Source organism: Entelurus aequoreus, linkage group LG10, assembly GCF_033978785.1.
Source record: "Entelurus aequoreus isolate RoL-2023_Sb linkage group LG10, RoL_Eaeq_v1.1, whole genome shotgun sequence".
NCBI lineage: Eukaryota > Metazoa > Chordata > Actinopteri > Syngnathiformes > Syngnathidae > Entelurus > Entelurus aequoreus.
The window spans coordinates 39064309-39082618 of record NC_084740.1 but is presented as its reverse complement, the minus strand read 5'-3'; the positions used below and the strand labels follow the sequence as shown (position 1 = coordinate 39082618).

Here is an 18310-nt window from a genome sequence, read left to right as displayed (position 1 = left end):
ACAGGACAAAAAGCAAGCCAACAGGGCAACACCGTCCAAACACTCGTCTACATCTGCCAAGTCGACAAGACAAGTTAAAAAAATTATTCAACAAAACAACATGTTAACAAGGCAAAAAACAAGTTAACAGAACAACAAAATTACAAAACAACAGGACATCAAAATTACAAGTAAACAAAACAAGTTAACAGGACAAAAAACAAGCCAACAGGGCAACACCGTCCAAACACTCGTCTACATCTGCCAAGTCGACAAGACAAGTTTAAAAAATTATTCAACAAAAAAACACGTTAAGGCAAAAAACAAGTTAACAGAACAACAAAATTACAAAACAACAGGACAACAAAATAACAAGTCAACAAAATTAGTCAACCAAACAACAACTCAAAAAAACAAGTTAACAGGACAACAAAACAACAAGTCAACAAAAAACAACTCAACAAACCAACAAGTTAACAAGAAAAAAATCTACAAATTAACAGGACGACACAACTACAAGTCACCAAAACGGGTCAACCAAACAAAACAATAATTTAAAGCAAGATAACAAGAAAACAAAACAAGTCAGCAACAAAAGTGAACAAGTGAACGTGAAAATAAGCCAACAAGACAAGACAACGAGTCAACCAAACAACTAAACAAAAAAGTAGTTACAAGACAAGAAAACAAGTAAAAAAAAAAACAAGTTAACAGGACAAAAAGCAAGTCAACAAGACAACAAAACAAGTTAACAAGACAACACAACAACAAGTCAACAAAAACAACACAACAAAACAACGGGGAAACAAGACAACATGTGAACAAAACAACAATTCAACAAAACAACAAGTTAACAAAACAACAAGTTAACAGGACAACAAAAAATACAAGTCTACAAAACCAGTCAACCAAACAAGTTGACAAAACAACAACAATTTTACAAGACAACTAAACGAGACAAGGTGACGCACCTGGAGCTGCGGCGGGGGCAGGCAGACGGGACGGACGGCGGCGTTCAGCTCCACCCGGGCGCTCAGCCTCACCATGGCGATGTCGTCGTTGTAGTCACTTGGCCGGAAGTCCGGATGGAGGACGACCTCGTCCACCGAGTGACCGGGCGCCGAATGCTGGTCCCGCTTGTCCACGAGTCCCACGAAGACCTGGCACGCGACACAACTCTATCATCTTGGAAGAGCAACTCCGCTCCGATCGGCTTCCTTCGCCAGAGACTCACCTTGACGTGCTCGGGGTCTACGGGGACCACGCGGGCGTCCCGCCGCCGGGTCCGGAGCACGTGAGCCGCGGTCAGGACCCACCTGTCGGACAGCAAGGCGCCGGAGCCGAACCAGCGGTCCTCGGGGACGCGGGACGGATCCTCCACGCTCAGCAGGACCTGCCAGGGGAAGAGGCCGGGCTCGGCGCCGTGCCCGCCCACTATGCGCTTCACCTGCCGGGGGAAGGACCTGGCGGGACGGCCACACGCTGTCGGGAGATCACATGACGTCTCCACGCACGTGAAAAACGCACGCCAGCTTTGCGACACTCACCTGGCGCACAGGACGGAAGCTCCACCCCTAAATCAGCGTGGACCCAAAGCCCGTTTGGCCCGCAGTGATACTGACCTGACACACACACACACACACACACACACACACACACACACACACACACACACACACACACACACACACACACACACACACACACACACGTCAGTGAGTCCAAAGTCGAGTACATTACCGATGAATTGGTGAGTTACTGTCGTTAGGGTGGATCTCAAAGGCGTCGTCTCCGCACCGGTAGCGGACGGTGGCTCCAAACAGTGTGCTGTTGCCACGGTTACCAAACACCACGTCAGCCCGGTCCACCCCCTCGGGAACGCCACAGTCCACCGCTGTGACAGAGCGAGGCAACATAGGCATGACGAGTAGCTCCGCCTTCCTCCCCCACTTTCAGGAAGTAAAAGAGAGCGCCTCTTACTTTGACACACAGGAAGGCTGCCGTTCCACTTCCTGTCAGTCCCACACTCCATGTTGTACTCGTCCACGCGCTGACCGTCCTGCGCCAGAAGCGGGGAAAAAGTTACGGTGACGTGCGCCACTTCCTGTTTCGCTTCATAAATAAATATTAAATGAGTTGCATCAACGCTAATGTTGTGCAGCGGTAAAGTAAAACGATGTGGGGTTGTCATGGCAACCATACTTGCCAACCTTGAGATCTCCGAATTCGAGAGATGGGTGGGAGGGGGGTATTCGAGGTGGGCGGGGTTGGGGGGGGTGTATATTGTAGCGTCCCGGAAGAGTTAGTGCTGCAAGGGGTTCTGGGTGTTTGTTCTGTTGTGTTTATGTTGTGTTACGGTGCGGATGTTCTCCCGAAATGTGTTTGTCATTCTTGTTTGGTGTGGGTTCACAGTGTGGCGCATATTTGTAACAGTGTTAAAGTTGTTTATACGGCCACCCTCAGTGTGACCTGTATGGCTGTTGACCAAGTATGCCTTGCATTCACTTGTGTGTGTGTGAAAAGCCGTAGATATTATGTGACTGGGCCGGCACGCAAAGGCAGTGCCTTTAAGGTTTATTGGCGCTCTGTACTTCTCCCTACGTCCGTGTACCACTCCGTACAACAGTGTTTTAAAAAAAGTCATAAATTTTACTTTTTGAAACCGATATTACATTTTAAAGCATTTATCGGCAGTCCGATATTATCGGACATCTCTACTTAAAATCCTTTCATTTTCTCAAAACTCGACAGTGCGCCTTATTACCCGGTGCGCCTAATGTACAAAATAATTTTTGGTTGTGCTTACCGACCTTGAAGCTATTTTATTTGGTACATGGTGTAATGATAAGTGTGACGAGTAGATGGCAGTCAAACATAATAGATACATGTAGACTACAATATAATGGCAGTCACACATAAGAGATACGTGTAGACTGCAATTTGATGTCAGTCACACATAAGAGATACGTGTAGACTGCAATATGATGGCAGACACACATAAGAGATACGTGTAGACTGCAATATGATGGCAGTCACACATAGGAGATACGTGTAGACTGCAATAGGATGGCAGTCACACATAAGAGATACGTGTAGACTGCAATATGATGGCAGTCACACATAAGAGATATGTATAGACTGCAATACGATGGCAGTCACACATAAGAGATATGTGTAGACTGCAATTTGATGGCAGTCACACATAAGAGATACGTGTAGACTGCAATATGATGGCAGTCACACATAAGAGATATGTGTAGACTGCAATTTGATGGCAGTCACACATAAGAGATACGTGTAGACTGCAATATGATGGCAGACACACATAAGAGATACGTGTAGACTGCAATATGATGACAGTCACACATAAGAGATACGTGTAGACTGCAATATGATGGCAGTCACACATAAGAGATATGTGTAGACTGCAATATGATGGCAGTCACACATAAGAGATAGGTGTAGACTGCAATTTGATGGCAGTCACACATAAGAGATACGTGTAGACTGCAATATGATGGCAGTCACACGTAAGAGATATGTATAGACTGCAATATGATGGCAGTCACACATAAGAGATATGTGTAGACTGCAATTTGATGGCAGTCACACATAAGAGATATGTGTAGACTGCAATTTGATGGCAGTCACACATAAGAGATACGTGTAGACTGCAATATGATGGCAGACACACATAAGAGATACATGTAGACTACAATATGATGGCAGTCACACATAAGAGATATGTGTAGACTGCAATTTGATGGCAGTCACACATAAGAGATACGTGTAGACTGCAATATAATGGCAGACACACATAAGAGATACGTGTAGACTGCAATATGATGACAGTCACACATAAGAGATACGTGTAGACTGCAATATGATGGCAGTCACACATAAGAGATATGTGTAGACTGCAATATGATGGCAGTCACACATAAGAAATACATGTAGACTGCAATATGATGGCAGTCACACATAAGAGATACGTGTAGACTGCTATATGATGGCAGTCACACATAAGAGATACATGTAGACTGCAATATGAAGCCAGTCACACATAAGAGATACATGTAGACTGCAATATGATGGCAGTCACACATAAGAGATACGTGTAGACTGCAATATGATGGCAGTCACACATAGGAGATACGTGTAGACTGCAATAGGATGGCAGTCACACATAAGAGATACGTGTAGACTGCAATAGGATGGCAGTCACACATAAGAGATACGTGTAGACTACAATATGATGGCAGTCACACACAAGAGATACGTGTAGACTGCAATATGATGGCAGTCACACATAGGAGATACGTGTAGACTGCAATAGGATGGCAGTCACACATAAGAGATACGTGTAGACTGCAATAGGATGGCAGTCACACATAAGAGATACGTGTAGACTACAATATGATGGCAGTCACACATAAGAGATACGTGTACACTGCAATATGATGACACACATAAGAGATACGTGTAGACTGCAATATGATGGCAGTCACACATAGGAGATACGTGTAGACTGCAATAGGATGGCAGTCACACATAAGAGATACGTGTAGACTGGAATAGGATGGCAGTCACACATAAGAGATACGTGTAGACTACAATATGATGGCAGTCACACATAAGAGATATGTGTAGACTGCAATTTGATGGCAGTCACACATAAGAGATACGTGTAGACTGCAATATGATGGCAGACACACATAAGAGATACATGTAGACTACAATATGATGGCAGTCACACATAAGAGATATGTGTAGACTGCAATTTGATGGCAGTCACACATAAGAGATACGTGTAGACTGCAATATGATTGCAGACACACATAAGAGATACGTGTAGACTGCAATATGATGACAGTCACACATAAGAGATACGTGTAGACTGCAATATGATGGCAGTCACACATAAGAGATATGTGTAGACTGCAATATGATGGCAGTCACACATAAGAGATACGTGTAGACTGCAATATGATGGCAGTCACACATAAGAGATACGTGTAGACTGCTATATGATGGCAGTCACACATAAGAGATACATGTAGACTGCAATATGAAGCCAGTCACACATAAGAGATACATGTAGACTGCAATATGATGGCAGTCACACATAAGAGATACGTGTAGACTGCAATATGATGGCAGTCACACATAGGAGATACGTGTAGACTGCAATAGGATGGCAGTCACACATAAGAGATACGTGTAGACTGCAATAGGATGGCAGTCACACATAAGAGATACGTGTAGACTACAATATGATGGCAGTCACACATAAGAGATATGTGTAGACTGCAATATGATGGCAGTCACACATAGGAGATACGTGTAGACTGCAATAGGATGGCAGTCACACATAAGAGATACGTGTAGACTGCAATATGATGGCAGTCACACATAAGAGATACGTGTAGACTACAATATGATGGCAGTCACACATAAGAGATACGTGTACACTGCAATATGATGACACACATAAGAGATACGTGTAGACTGCAATATGATGGCAGTCACACATAAGAGATACGTGTAGACTGCAATATGATGGCAGTCACACATAAGAGATACGTGTAGACTGCAATATGATGCCAGTCACACATAAGAGATACGTGTAGACTGCAATATGATGGCAGTCACACATAAGAGATACGTGTAGACTGCAATATGATGGCAGTCACACATAAGAGATACGTGTAGACTACAATATGATGTCAGTCACACATAAGAGATACGGCCACCCTCAGTGTGACCTGTATGGCTGTTGACCAAGTATGCTCTGCATTCACTTATGTGTGTGTAAAAGCCGCATATAAGCCGGCACGCTGTTTGTATGGAGGAAAAGTGGACGTGACGACAGGTTTTATAGGATGCTAAAGGCAGTACCTTTAAGGCACGCCCCCAATATTGTTGGAAATCGGGAGAAATTCAGGAGTGTCCCGGGAAAATCTGCAGGGTTGGCAAGTATGATGGAAACAAGATGTCACCTTGACCAATCGGAACCCAGTAGCGCATGTGACCTCGACATGGTCTCCGATTGAGTACTCGGACTGGACCGGGCTCAGTATGCTGTTTGGAGGCCGCTCTGGAACCGGACACTGACTTCCTGCCTCTACAAAATAAAAGCACCGAAGGAAAGCGGGTTCATCGAGTCATGCATTGGCGTGTGTTTGTGCGCGCGCACGTCACGGACCTACAGACGTGTACGTCAGCCTCCAGCCGAGGTTCTCCCCGGAGTTGTCGCTGTGGAACAGGATGGCCGCCACGTTACTGTCGGTCTCGATGACTCCGGGAGACCGGCGGCCGCAGAACGTCCCCAAGTCTCTGGCGCCCGCTCGGATCTGGAACGACACGCCTGCAGTCGCTCCGCTCTGTGTGTGTGCGTGTACGTGTGCGCGTCCTACCTTGACGTAGTCGTACGGACACACCACCTCTGGGTGGTCCTCCACGTCGAAGGTGTGCTCAAAATGGAGGCGGAGCTTGAGGCCCGCCGCCACCTCGATCACGTACAAACACTCGGAACTCTTTGGATACGGAGCAGGGAAGTCCACGCTGCTCACCACCCCAGAACGGTTTCCAAACACGTGGCCACCGCACTCCACTGCCCACACACACACACTCTCTCACACACACACACACACACACACACACACACACACACACACACACACACACACACACACACACACACACACACACACACACACACACAGATTGCAGATGTCAGTGGTGAGTCTCACACTTCATCAATCAAACGCTGTCTGCAGTACATGTAAATATTTACCCCCAATCAGCAACCACTATCAGAGCTCACACACACACACACACGCTCACACACACACACACACACACACACACACACACACACACACACACACACACACACACACACTGTTCTGGTAAAGGAACTTAAGGGTCTTAGAGGTCTTAAAGTTCTCAGGGCGATACAACATTCCAAAAAGTCACATTTGAAGCAACATAACATTGTGTGTGTGTTCATCGACGTGATGTCACCTGTACATGTGCGCTTGTCCGTGTGCAGCAAGTAACCATGACGACACGAGCAGTAGAACCCCCCCAAGTAGTTGTGACACAGGTGGTCACACTGCATGTCCTCGTCCACGCCGTCCATACACTCGTCCACGTCTGCCGAGCCAACAACACAAGTCCAAAAAGTTACTCAACAAAACAACACGTTGACAAGACAACAAAACTAGTCAACCAAACAACAACTAAAAAAAATGTGTTAAGAAGACAAGAAAACAAGTTAACAAAACAAAGTTTTAACAAAAAGAACAAGTTAACAGGAAATAAAACAAATCAACAGGACAACAAAACAAGTTGACAATACAACAGGTCAACAAAAAACAACTCAACAAAACAACAAGTTTACAAGACAAAAAACAACAACTTAACAGGACAACACAACTTCAAGTCAACAAAACTAGTCAACCAAACAAACAACAAACAACAAAACAAGACATGTCAACAACAAAAGACAAATCAACAAGTAAACAAGAAAATAAGCCAACAAGTCAACCAAACAACAACTCAACCCCCAAAAAAGTTAACGAGACAAGAGAACAAGTCAACACAACAATAATTCAACAAAACAAGTTAACAGGACAAAAAACAAGCCAACGGGACAACACCGTCCAAACACTCGTCTACATCTGCCAAGTCGACAAGACAAGTTAAAAAAAATTATTCAACAAAACAACACGTTAACAAGACAAAAAACAAGTTAACAGAACAACAAAATTACAAAACAACAGAACAACAAAATAACAAGTCAACAAAACTAGTCAACCAAACAACAACTAAAAAAAAAAGTTAACAGGACAACAAAACAACAACTCAACAAAAAACAACTCAACAAAACAACAAGTTAACAAGAAAAAATCTACAAATTAACAAGACAACACAACTACAAGTCACCAAAACGAGTCAACCAAACAAGACAATAATTTAAAACAAGATAACAAGAAAACAAAACAAGACAAGTCAGCAACAAAAGACAAATGAACAAGTGAACGTGAAAATAAGCCAACAAGACAAGACAACAAGTCAACCAAACAACTAAACAAAAAAGTAGTTACAAGACAAGAAAACAAGTAAAAAAAACAAACAAGTTAACAGGACAATAAGCAAGTCAACAAGACAATAAAACAAGTTAACAAGACAACACAACAACAAGTCAACAAAAACAACACAACAAGACAACAAAACAACAATTCAACAAAACAACAAGTTAACAGGACAACAAACAAAACAAGTCTACAAAACCAGTCAAACAAACAAGTTGACAAAACAACAACAACTTTAAAAGACAACTAAACAAGACAAGTCAACAAAGATCAACAAAAGACAAATCAACAAGTAAACAAGGTATAAGCCAAAAAAGTAGTTTAAAAAGACAAAAGGACAAGTCAACAAACAACAATTCAATAAAACAACAAGTTAACAGGACAAAAAAAAGTCAACAGGACAACAACGTCCAAACACTCATCTACGTCTGCCAAGTCAACAAGACAAGTCAAAAAAATTATTAAAAAAAACAACACGTTAACAAGACGACAAAACAATGTCTCAACAAAACGACAACTCAACAAAACAAGTTAACAGAACTACAACATTACTAAATAAAAGGGCAACAAAATAACAAGTCAACAAAACTTGTCAACCAAACAACAACTAAAAAAAAACAAGTTAAGAGGACAAGAAAACAACAAGTCAACAAAAACCAACTCAACAAACCAACGGGTAAACAAGACAACGAAACGACAACTCAACAAAACAACAAGTTAACAAGACAAAAACAAGAAATTAACAGGACAACGCAACTACGAGTCAACAAAACTAGTCAACCAAACAAGACGACAAAACAATAATTTAAAACGAGATAACAAAACATCAAAACAAGATGAGACAACAACAAAAGAAAATCAACAAGTAAATGTGAAAATAAGCCAACAAGACAAGACAGCAATTCAACCAAACAACAACTCAACCAAAAAAAAAGTTCACTAGACAAGAGAACAAGTCAACACAACAAATATTCAACAAAACAAGTTAACAGGACAAAAAACAAGCCAAAAGGACAACACCGTCCAAACACTCGTCTACATCTGCCAAGTCGACAAGACAAGTTAAAAAAATTATTCAACAAAACAACATGTTAACAAGACAAAAAACAAGTTAACAGAACAACAAAATTACAAAACAACAGGACAACAAAATAACAAGTCAACAAAACTAGTCAACCAAACAACAACTCAAAAAAACAAGTTGACAGGAGAAAAAAACAACTCAACAAAACAACAAGTTAACAAGAAACGATCTACAAATTAACAGGACGACACAACTACAAGTCACCAAAACGGGTCAACCAAACAAAACAATAATTTAAAACAAGATAACAAGAAAACAAAACAAGACAAGTCCGCAACAAAAGACAAATGAACAAGTGAACGTGAAAATAAGCCAACAAGACAAGACAACAAGTCAACCAAACAACTAAACAAAAAAGTAGTTACAAGACAAGAAAACAAGTTAAAAAAAAAACAAGTTAACAGGACAATAAGCCAACAAGAAAACAAGTCAATAAAACCCCAAAACCACAAGTCTGTCAAACAACAAGTCAACAAAACAAGACAACAAAACAAGACAACAAAACAAGATAAGTCAACAAAAAAAGACAAATTAACAAGTCAACGAGACAATAAGCCAACAAGTCAATCAAACACCAAAACCACAAGTCTACCAAACAACAAGTCAAGAGAGACAACAAAATAAGTCGACCAATCAGAGTCTTACCCACAGCGCTGTAGTGAGCGTTAAATCCTGAGAAGTTTTCCTCATTGGAGAAGTCCGAGGAGAAGTCCACGCTGAGTGTGTTCTTTGGGGAGGTGATGACCTTTTGACCCGGCACCGCCTCCGTGTCCGAGTCCTCCCGACCACAGAACAGCGCCAGCATCACCCCCTCCGCCTCCACCTGCATGCATGCTTTGAGACCACATGGTGTGTGTGTGTGTTCTTGTATTTCTACCCTTCTTGAGACACCAACAAGGAAAAGTAGCTTCCATATGAGGAGGTGTGAACAAGTGATGACATAAATCATGGTCCCAATAACATGACATCTAATAGAGAATGTCTCATTTGCACCCCTGCTGGTGACATCTATCAAAATGAGGGTGGTCCCAAAAAGGAGGGATTTTTCAAATTGACTGTTTGTCGCTTTTAAAAGTGCTCCCCCTCTGGCCAACATATGAAATAACAAGTGTGTGTAAAAATTGGAAGTGCTCCCCCTCTGGCCAACATATGTAGTAACAAGTGTGTGTAAGAAATTGAAATGCGCCCCCTTTGGCCAAAATTAATTTAGAAAAATAAAATAAATATGTATATAGAGACATACTGGAATAACTTCAAGTAAATAATGAAGATTAAAAACCAATTACAAGCAAAAAAAATAAATTTAAATAAACAAACTAAAAGCAGTCTTTTTCTCACAATGTGTCGACTTTTTTCTTATAACATTGGGAACAATTTCTCATATTCTTCTGTTTCTGTAATAATGCCATATTTTCTCGGAAAATTATTACTTTTTTATGTAAGATTATTACTTTGTAATGCAAGATGGTGACATTTGTCATATAAAGTTCTGACTTTTATCACAATATTGCTAATTTTTTTGTTGTTCTTGTAAAACAGTGACATATTTTGAGTCAAAAGATGACTTTTGTCACCATTTTGCCAAGTAAAATTCAGATTATTATTATAACATTGCCAACATTTTAGAGTTTTCTTACAAAATTGTGACTTTTGTCGAGTAAAATTACGACTCTTTTCATACAATGTTCAGCTTTTTTTATATTAGCATAGTATGTATATATTATTAATGTTGTAAATACACATCTTTATATATCTAGAAAGGTGGTCCTAAAGAGGTAGCCTTTTTTTCTCAGGTCTTAAGAAGGTAAGAAATACAGGTATGCGTGTGTGTGTGTGTGTGTGTGTGTGTGTGTGTGTGCGCGTGTGTGTTTTCTGGCAATGCTTACTTAATGGGGACATCGCTCTGTTTACACAGTTCTGTAATAATGCAATACTTTCTCGTAAAATTATTACTTTTTTATGTAAGATTATTACTTTTTAATGCAAGATGGTGACATTTGTCATATAAAATTCTGACTTTTATCACAATATTGCCAATTTTTTTTGTTGTTCTTGTAAAACAGTGACATATTTCGAGTAAAATTATGACTTTTGTCACCATTTTGCCAAGTAAAATCCTGTTTATTATTATAATATTGCCAACATTTTAAAGTTTTCTTACAAAATTGTGACTTTTGTTGAGTAAAATTACGACTCTTTTCACACAATTGCCAAAATGTCCAGCTTTTCTTGTAAAATTGCGACTGTTATTGAGTAAAATTCCAACTTTTATCATGACATTGCACAAATGTTCAGTTTTTCTTGTCAAATTTTGACTTGCGTCGAGTAAAATGACGACTTTTATTATAATACTGCCAAAATTCGAAGTTTTTATTGTGAAATTGTGACCTTTTTCTTGTGAAATTCCAACTCATTTTTCACAACAAGCTTTTTTATATTTGCATAGGATGTATTAGAGATGTCCGATAATATCGGATCGCCGATATTATCGGCCGATAAATGCTTTAAAATGTAATATCGGAAATGATTGGTATCGGTTTCAAAAAGTAAAATGTATGACTTTTTATAACTCCGCTGTACGGAGTGGTAAACGGACGTAGGGAGAAGTAACGAGCGCCAATAAACCTTGAAGGCACTGTCCTTGAGTGCCAGCCCAATCAAATAATATATACGGCTTTTGACACACACAAGTGAATGCAAGGCATACTTGGTCAACAGCCATACAGGTCACACTGAGGGTAGTCGTATAAACAACTTTAACACTGTTACAAATATGCGCCACACTTTGAACCCAAGAATGACAAACACATTTCGGGAGAACATCCGCACCGTAACACAACATAAACACAACAGAACAAATACCCAGAACCCCTTGCAGCACTAACTCTTCCGGGACGCTACAATATAAACCCCCCCTACCTCCCCCCTCCGCCCCCCTACCACCTCAACCCCGCCCACCTCAACCTCCTCATGCTCTCTCAGTGAGAGCATGTCCCAAATTCCAAGCTGCTGTTTTGAGGCATGTTTAAAAAAAATAATGCACTTTGTGACTTCAATAATAAATATGGCAGTGCCATGTTGGCATTTTTTTCCATAACTTGAGTTGATATATTTTGGAAAACCTTGTTACATTGTTTAATGCATCCAGCGAGGCATCACAACAGAATTAGGCATAATAATGTGTTTATTCCACGACTGTATATATCGGTAACGGTTGATATCGGAATCGGTAATTAAGAGTTGGACAATATCGGAATATCGGATATCTGCAAAAAAGCCATTATCAGACATCTCTAGTACCTTATTTTTCGGACTATAAGTCGCAGTTTTTTTCATAGTTTGGCCGGGGGTGCGACTTATACTCAGGAGCGACTTATGTGTGAAATTATTAACACATTAGCGTAAAATATCAAATCATATTATTTATCTCATTCACGTAAGAGACTAGACGTATAAGATTTCATGAGATTTAGCGATTAGGAGTGACAGATTGTTTGGTAAACGTATAGCATGTTCTATATGTTATAGTTATTTGAATGACTCTTACCATAATATGTTACGTTAACATACCAGGCACCTTCTCAGTTGGTTATTTATGCCTCATATAACGTACACTTATTCAGCCTGTTGTTCACTATTCTTTATTTATTTGAAATTACCTTTCAAATGTCTATTCTTGGTGTTGGCTTTTATCAAATACATTTCCCCCAAAAATGCGACTTATACTCCAGTGCGACTTATATATGTTTTTTTCCTTCTTTATTATGCATTTTCGGCCGGTGCGACTTATACTCAGAAAAATACGGTATGTATATATTATCAATGTTGTAAATACACATCTAGAAAGGGTGGTCCTAAAGAGGTAGGCTTTTTTTGTCAGGTCTCAAGAAGGTAAGAAATACAGGAATGTGTGTGTGTGTTGGGAGGGCGGGGCCTCACCTTTACGTAGTCGTACTCGCACAGGTAGGAGGGCTCCAGGTCAAAATGGCTGAAGTAGAGTCGGACCCTGAAGCCTTGAGGGACGCTGATGTTCCAGTGTCTGCTGGCCTCAGGAGGATAGGGCGCAGGGAAGTTGGGAGAGCGAAAGGTGCCAAAGGTTTGTGTCTCCATCAGCTGAGCATCCATCAGCGCCATGGAGGCGCACAAACACACGCACCTGCGCACAAGCACACCTTGCTGAACTAACGTGGACCCCGACTTAAACAAGTTGAAAAACGTATTGGGGTGTTACCATTTAGTGGTCAATTGTACGGAATATGTACTGAACTGTGCAAGCTACTAATAAAAGTTTCAATTAATCAATCAATCAATCAAAAGTCAGGAATGAACATGTCTCACCCGACGATGGCCGCCATGCCAGCTCCGGTCTCTGCAGGTCTGATGCGTTCCGTACCAGGCACGTGCTGGAATGTTTACGTCCAGCCTCCAGCGGGCGGTGCCGGGCGAAGCCTCGCAGTGACGTCACGGGATGGCCACGCCCACACCCCGTTGCCGTGGAGACCGTCCCGCGCGCAGGCTGCTTTCCGTGAGCGGGAGCGACGCGCCGCCATGATGGCGAGGCGACACAAGCGGCTGCTGCTGGCCTGCGGGGGCTCGCTCGGCCTCTGCTGCGCCCTGGCGGCCGCCTTGGCCACCGGGCTGCCGCTATGGGTCGACGGAACCGTGCTTTGCCGGACCGGGGCCGAGCTGGTCAACGCTACGGGGGCCGAGCTGGAGAAGTTCGTGGGCCGCCTGGCGTACGGACTCTTCCACGGGGAGAGGGTGAAGACGTGCGGCCTGGGAGGGAGAACTTCCCGCTTCTCAGGTGAGCCAAATTGTCAATGAACTTCTCATTTATCGTCAAAAACAACAACAGTCATGGCGAGAATAATGAACGGGACTAAAGTTTCATCTCATGAATAATAAATAAAGTGTTTAATTATTCACAACCACTCAACACGTAACTTTTTGTTCCTTTTTTTTTTTGAAAAAAACCTCCGTTACACTATTGTTGTTTTTGTGGTCTGCAGCCCAGAAGCAGCAGCAGCAGCATAGTGTTTACTCTTCTAGGACAGTAAAGAGCAGCGGTGCATCACTAACAAGCCTTCTGCCTGATTAATTATGCTGACAAAGCAGTGTTGTCCCTCACACAAATGTCTTACGTAATCATTTACACCACGTGATCTGCCGTACCGTTTTTATTTACAGCAGGGGTGTCCAAAATGCGGCCCAGGGGCCATTTGCGGCCCGCAGCTAATTGTTTACCAGCCCGCCACACATTCTGCAAAAATTGATAATATTGCAAAAATGTTAAAAAACATTTTTTAAAAAGTGGAATGAGGTGAAATCTAACAAGAAAAAGTTGCAATGTTAACACAAAGCTGCCATGCAGGCTGTTTTTTTTCTTTTGTCTTTGTTTATTTTTCTTTTTTTTGCCATTGCTAAAAAAAAAAAAAGACTAAAAATTAGGGATGTCCGATAATATCGGCCTGCCGATATTATCGGCCGATAAATGCGTTAAAATGTGATATCGGAAATTATCTGTATCGGGTTTTTTTATTATCGGTATCGTTTTGTTTTTGTTTTTTTAAAATTAAATCAACATAAAAAACACAAGATACACTTACAATTAATGCACCAACCCAAAAAACCTCCCTCCTCATTCACACAAAAGGGTTGTTTCTTTCTGTTATTAATATTCTGGTTCCTACATTATATATCAATATATATCAATGCAGTCTGCAGGGATACAGTCCGTAAGCACACATGATTGTGCGTGCTGCTGGTCCACTAATAGTACTAACCTTTAACAGTTAATGTTACTCATTTTCATTAATTACTAGTTTCTATGTAACTGTTTTTATATTGTTTTACTTTCTTTTTTATTCAAGAAAATGTTTTTAATTTATTTATCTTATTTTATTTTATAATTTTTTTTAAAAAAGTACCTTATCTTCACCATACCTGGTTGTCCAAATTAGACATAATAATGTGTTAATTCCACGACTGTATATATCGGTTGATATCGGTATCTGTTGATACCGGTATCGGTAATTAAAGAGTTGGACAATATCGGAATATCGGATATCGGCAAAAAGCCATTATCGGACATCCCTACTAAAAGTCTATGTTATAATGAATTATTTCTTAAAAAAATATCACTTTAAAATGTTTTATGTGGAAAAAATATTGCATATATTGTGTGGTTGCCATATAAAAACATCAAAGTTTTATTTGACATAAGAGCAAAAAACAAACAAAATAATAGTTCAAACGTAAAATCGACAGATATATCTGAAGTTGATCTCGTAATTTAAGTGTTAAAAGTAAAATAAAAATTTAAAAAATTTATCACTTTATGAGTGGGGCACCTTTTGGATCCCAAATATATTTAGTAGGATTTTATTTAACTTTTCACTGTGATTACTCAAAAATATTAAAGAATTAAAATCAATGGTGTCCTGCATTATTGATCTTTTAAGGCTCTAATACTAAATACTGCATATTTCAGTTTTACTATAAAAAACAGACAGAAAAGGCATAAAACCTTTTTTTCTTTTAAATTTATATCAACCTGAAGTTGATATAGAGATTTACTGTAAGCGTTAAATAAAAAATAATAATAATTTGACTTATTTTTAACATTTTAATGACTGAGACCCTTTATGGTCCCCGGTAGCCCTAAAGGTAAAAAAAAATCCATATATTTTGTTAAGGTTTGAAAATGAAAAATATCAAAATGGCCCCCGCATGCTTAAATTTTTCCATGTGCGGCCCTCAGTGGAAAAAGTTTGGACACCCCTGATTTACAGTAATAAACCGTAAAAACAACAACCGCAGATTTTACGGTAAAAAAAAAAACGGCAGAAATATGTTGTAAAAAACACTTTAAATTTTGCTGTAATTTTTTTACTGCAATCTTACTCAGTTACCAATTTTATTTTTTATTTTTTACAATATGATACGTTTTTTTTACGGTAAATTACTGTCGGCTTAGTCAACCAGAATTTTACTGTAAAAATTGCCGGTCATATTATTGTAGATAGAAAAACAGTATAACTGTTTTTTTTTTAATTCTGGCAAATGAGCTTACTATAAAAAACAACAACGGCAGTACCGTTTTTAAATGTACAGTAATAAACCGTAAAAACAACAACTGCAGATTTTACGGTTAAAAAAAACCCAGGCAGTAATATGTTGTAAAAAACACTGTAAATTTTACCGTAATTTTATACTGTAATTTTACTTATTTACCTTTTTTTTTTTTAAAATATAATACTTTTTTTTTACGGTAAATTACTGGCGGCTTAGTGGACCAGAATTTTACTGTAAAAATTGACAGTTTTTTTTTTACAACATATTACTGTAGATGGAAAAACAGTATCACTGTTTTATTTTATTCTGGCAAATGAGCTTACTATAAAAAACAACAACTGTAGTACCGTTTTTACATTTACAGTAATAAACCGTCAAAACAACAACCGCAGATTTTACAGTAAAAAAAACCCAGCAGTAATATGTTGTAAAAAACACTTTAAATTTTGCTGTAATTTTTTACTGCAATTTTACTCAGTTACCAATTTTTTTTAATTTTTTTTACAATATAATAAGATTTTTTTTTTTTTTTTTTAAATATAATACATTTTTTTTACGGTAAATTACTGTCGGCTTAGTCAACCAGAATTTTACTGTAAAAATTGCCCGTCATATTACTGTAGATAGAAAAACAGTATCACTGTTTTATTTTATTTTGGCAAATGAGATTACTATAAAAAACAACAACTGCGGTACCGTTTTTACATTTACAGTAATAAACCGTCAAAACAACAACCGCAGATTTTACAGTTTAAAAAAAACGGCAGTAATATGTTGTAAAAAAAAAACACTGTACATTTTACTGTAATTTTTTACACAAATTTTATTAAGTTACCTTTTTTTGTACAATATAATAAAAAAAAGTACAGTAAATTACTGGCGGCTTAATGGACCAGAATTTTACTGTAAAAATTGGCAGGTTTTTTTACAACATATTACTGTAGATGGAAAAACAGTATCATTTTTGATAAACCGTAAGAAAAACAACCGCAGATTTTATGGTAAAAAAACCTCAGCAGTAATATGTTGTAAAAAACACTGTACATTTTACTGTAATTTTTTACTGCAATTTTACTCAGTTACCAATTTTTTACATTTTTTTTACAATATAATAAAAAAATTTAACGATAAATTACTGGCGGCTTAGTGGACCAGAATTTTACTGTAAAAATTGACGGTGTTTTGATGGTGCCCCATCAAAAGTCTACATAATAAATGTACACATTCTCCAAAAAATTTCAATATTCATCTTTATTATCATTTAGGATTGACTTTAGTTGTTAAGCGTCGTCTTTTGTGCGGCAGTTTTTCCAGAACTATTGGACGCCGTCCCAGCAGGTCTTCATGTAACCATCATCTTTTTCTGCGGCGCGCTGGTGGTCTTCTCGTCCGTGGCCAGCGGCTTCTTCTTCTTCAACGCCTTTGGACGTCCTTACGAGACGCTGCACGGCCCTATGGGACTTTACTTGTGGACGTCCGTGTGCTGTAAGCGTCTCGCACCGCCACTAGTTTGGGATTAATCTGACATCCACCACTTTTGGTCCCATAAAAGCCACATTTGAAGTTGCCAACTAGTGGCCTGGCATGCAAATGACAAACGCCTTTCTGTTGTACTTTTCATTTCTCAGTGACGTCAACAAGTTCTGATGTCCCGCAGGTCTGTGCAGCTTCCTGGTCCTGATCCTGTTTGTGTCCGAGGTGAAAGTCCACCGTCTGTCCGAGCGCATCGCCAACTTTAACGAAGTGGCCTTCGTCTTCCAGACGTACGGCGAGCGCTACGACGTTTCCTTCTGGCTTTTCCTCCTGGTCTTCCTCCTCCAAGGAGTCAACGTGGCACTGGTCCGACTGGCCGGCATGCAGTTTCCCTTCCAGGGAACCAAAGACTTGGACCTGAACGGGGGCGCGGCCGACCTCATGTACTAATGTAACAGAAAGCGGGGGCCATTTTGATTTTTCACCGTTTCCAAACCAATACAATATTTATTGTAACCATTAGTGCTCCCACTCAATTTTGGTGAACGTTAAAGGTCCCGGGGACCCAAATGGGTCTAGGTCATTAAAGTGTTAAAAACAA

At 39.9% G+C, this 18310-nt stretch overlaps 2 protein-coding genes across 3 annotated transcripts in view; one reads left to right on the top strand and one right to left on the bottom strand.

Moving 5' to 3' along the window:
* The window catches only part of masp1 (MBL associated serine protease 1), a 17812-nt gene extending 3432 nt beyond the window's left edge, over window positions 1-14380 (bottom strand). Inside the window, exons 1-13 of one of the 2 annotated variants that reach the window (XM_062060810.1) lie at window positions 13501-13523; window positions 13394-13437; window positions 13102-13318; window positions 9808-9985; window positions 7006-7137; window positions 6396-6592; window positions 6185-6332; window positions 5979-6103; window positions 1960-2038; window positions 1739-1873; window positions 1527-1601; window positions 1214-1461; window positions 951-1139 (exon numbers count right to left, since the gene is read on the bottom strand). In XM_062060810.1, the coding sequence (XP_061916794.1) occupies window positions 951-1139; window positions 1214-1461; window positions 1527-1601; window positions 1739-1873; window positions 1960-2038; window positions 5979-6103; window positions 6185-6332; window positions 6396-6592; window positions 7006-7137; window positions 9808-9985; window positions 13102-13296 (1701 nt within the window). In that variant the 5' untranslated portion in view covers window positions 13297-13318; window positions 13394-13437; window positions 13501-13523. Of the gene's footprint in view, window positions 1-950; window positions 1140-1213; window positions 1462-1526; window positions 1602-1738; window positions 1874-1959; window positions 2039-5978; window positions 6104-6184; window positions 6333-6395; window positions 6593-7005; window positions 7138-9807; window positions 9986-13101; window positions 13319-13393; window positions 13438-13500 lie in introns of both variants that reach the window. The other variant, XM_062060809.1, reaches the window with a different exon arrangement.
* Window positions 13533-18310, top strand: clrn1 (clarin 1). The gene is made up of 3 exons (XM_062060813.1): window positions 13533-13966; window positions 17542-17721; window positions 17894-18310. Exons 1-3 carry the CDS (start codon window positions 13543-13545, stop codon window positions 18157-18159), a joined length of 870 nt encoding a protein of 289 aa, XP_061916797.1. The 5' UTR covers window positions 13533-13542; the 3' UTR covers window positions 18160-18310.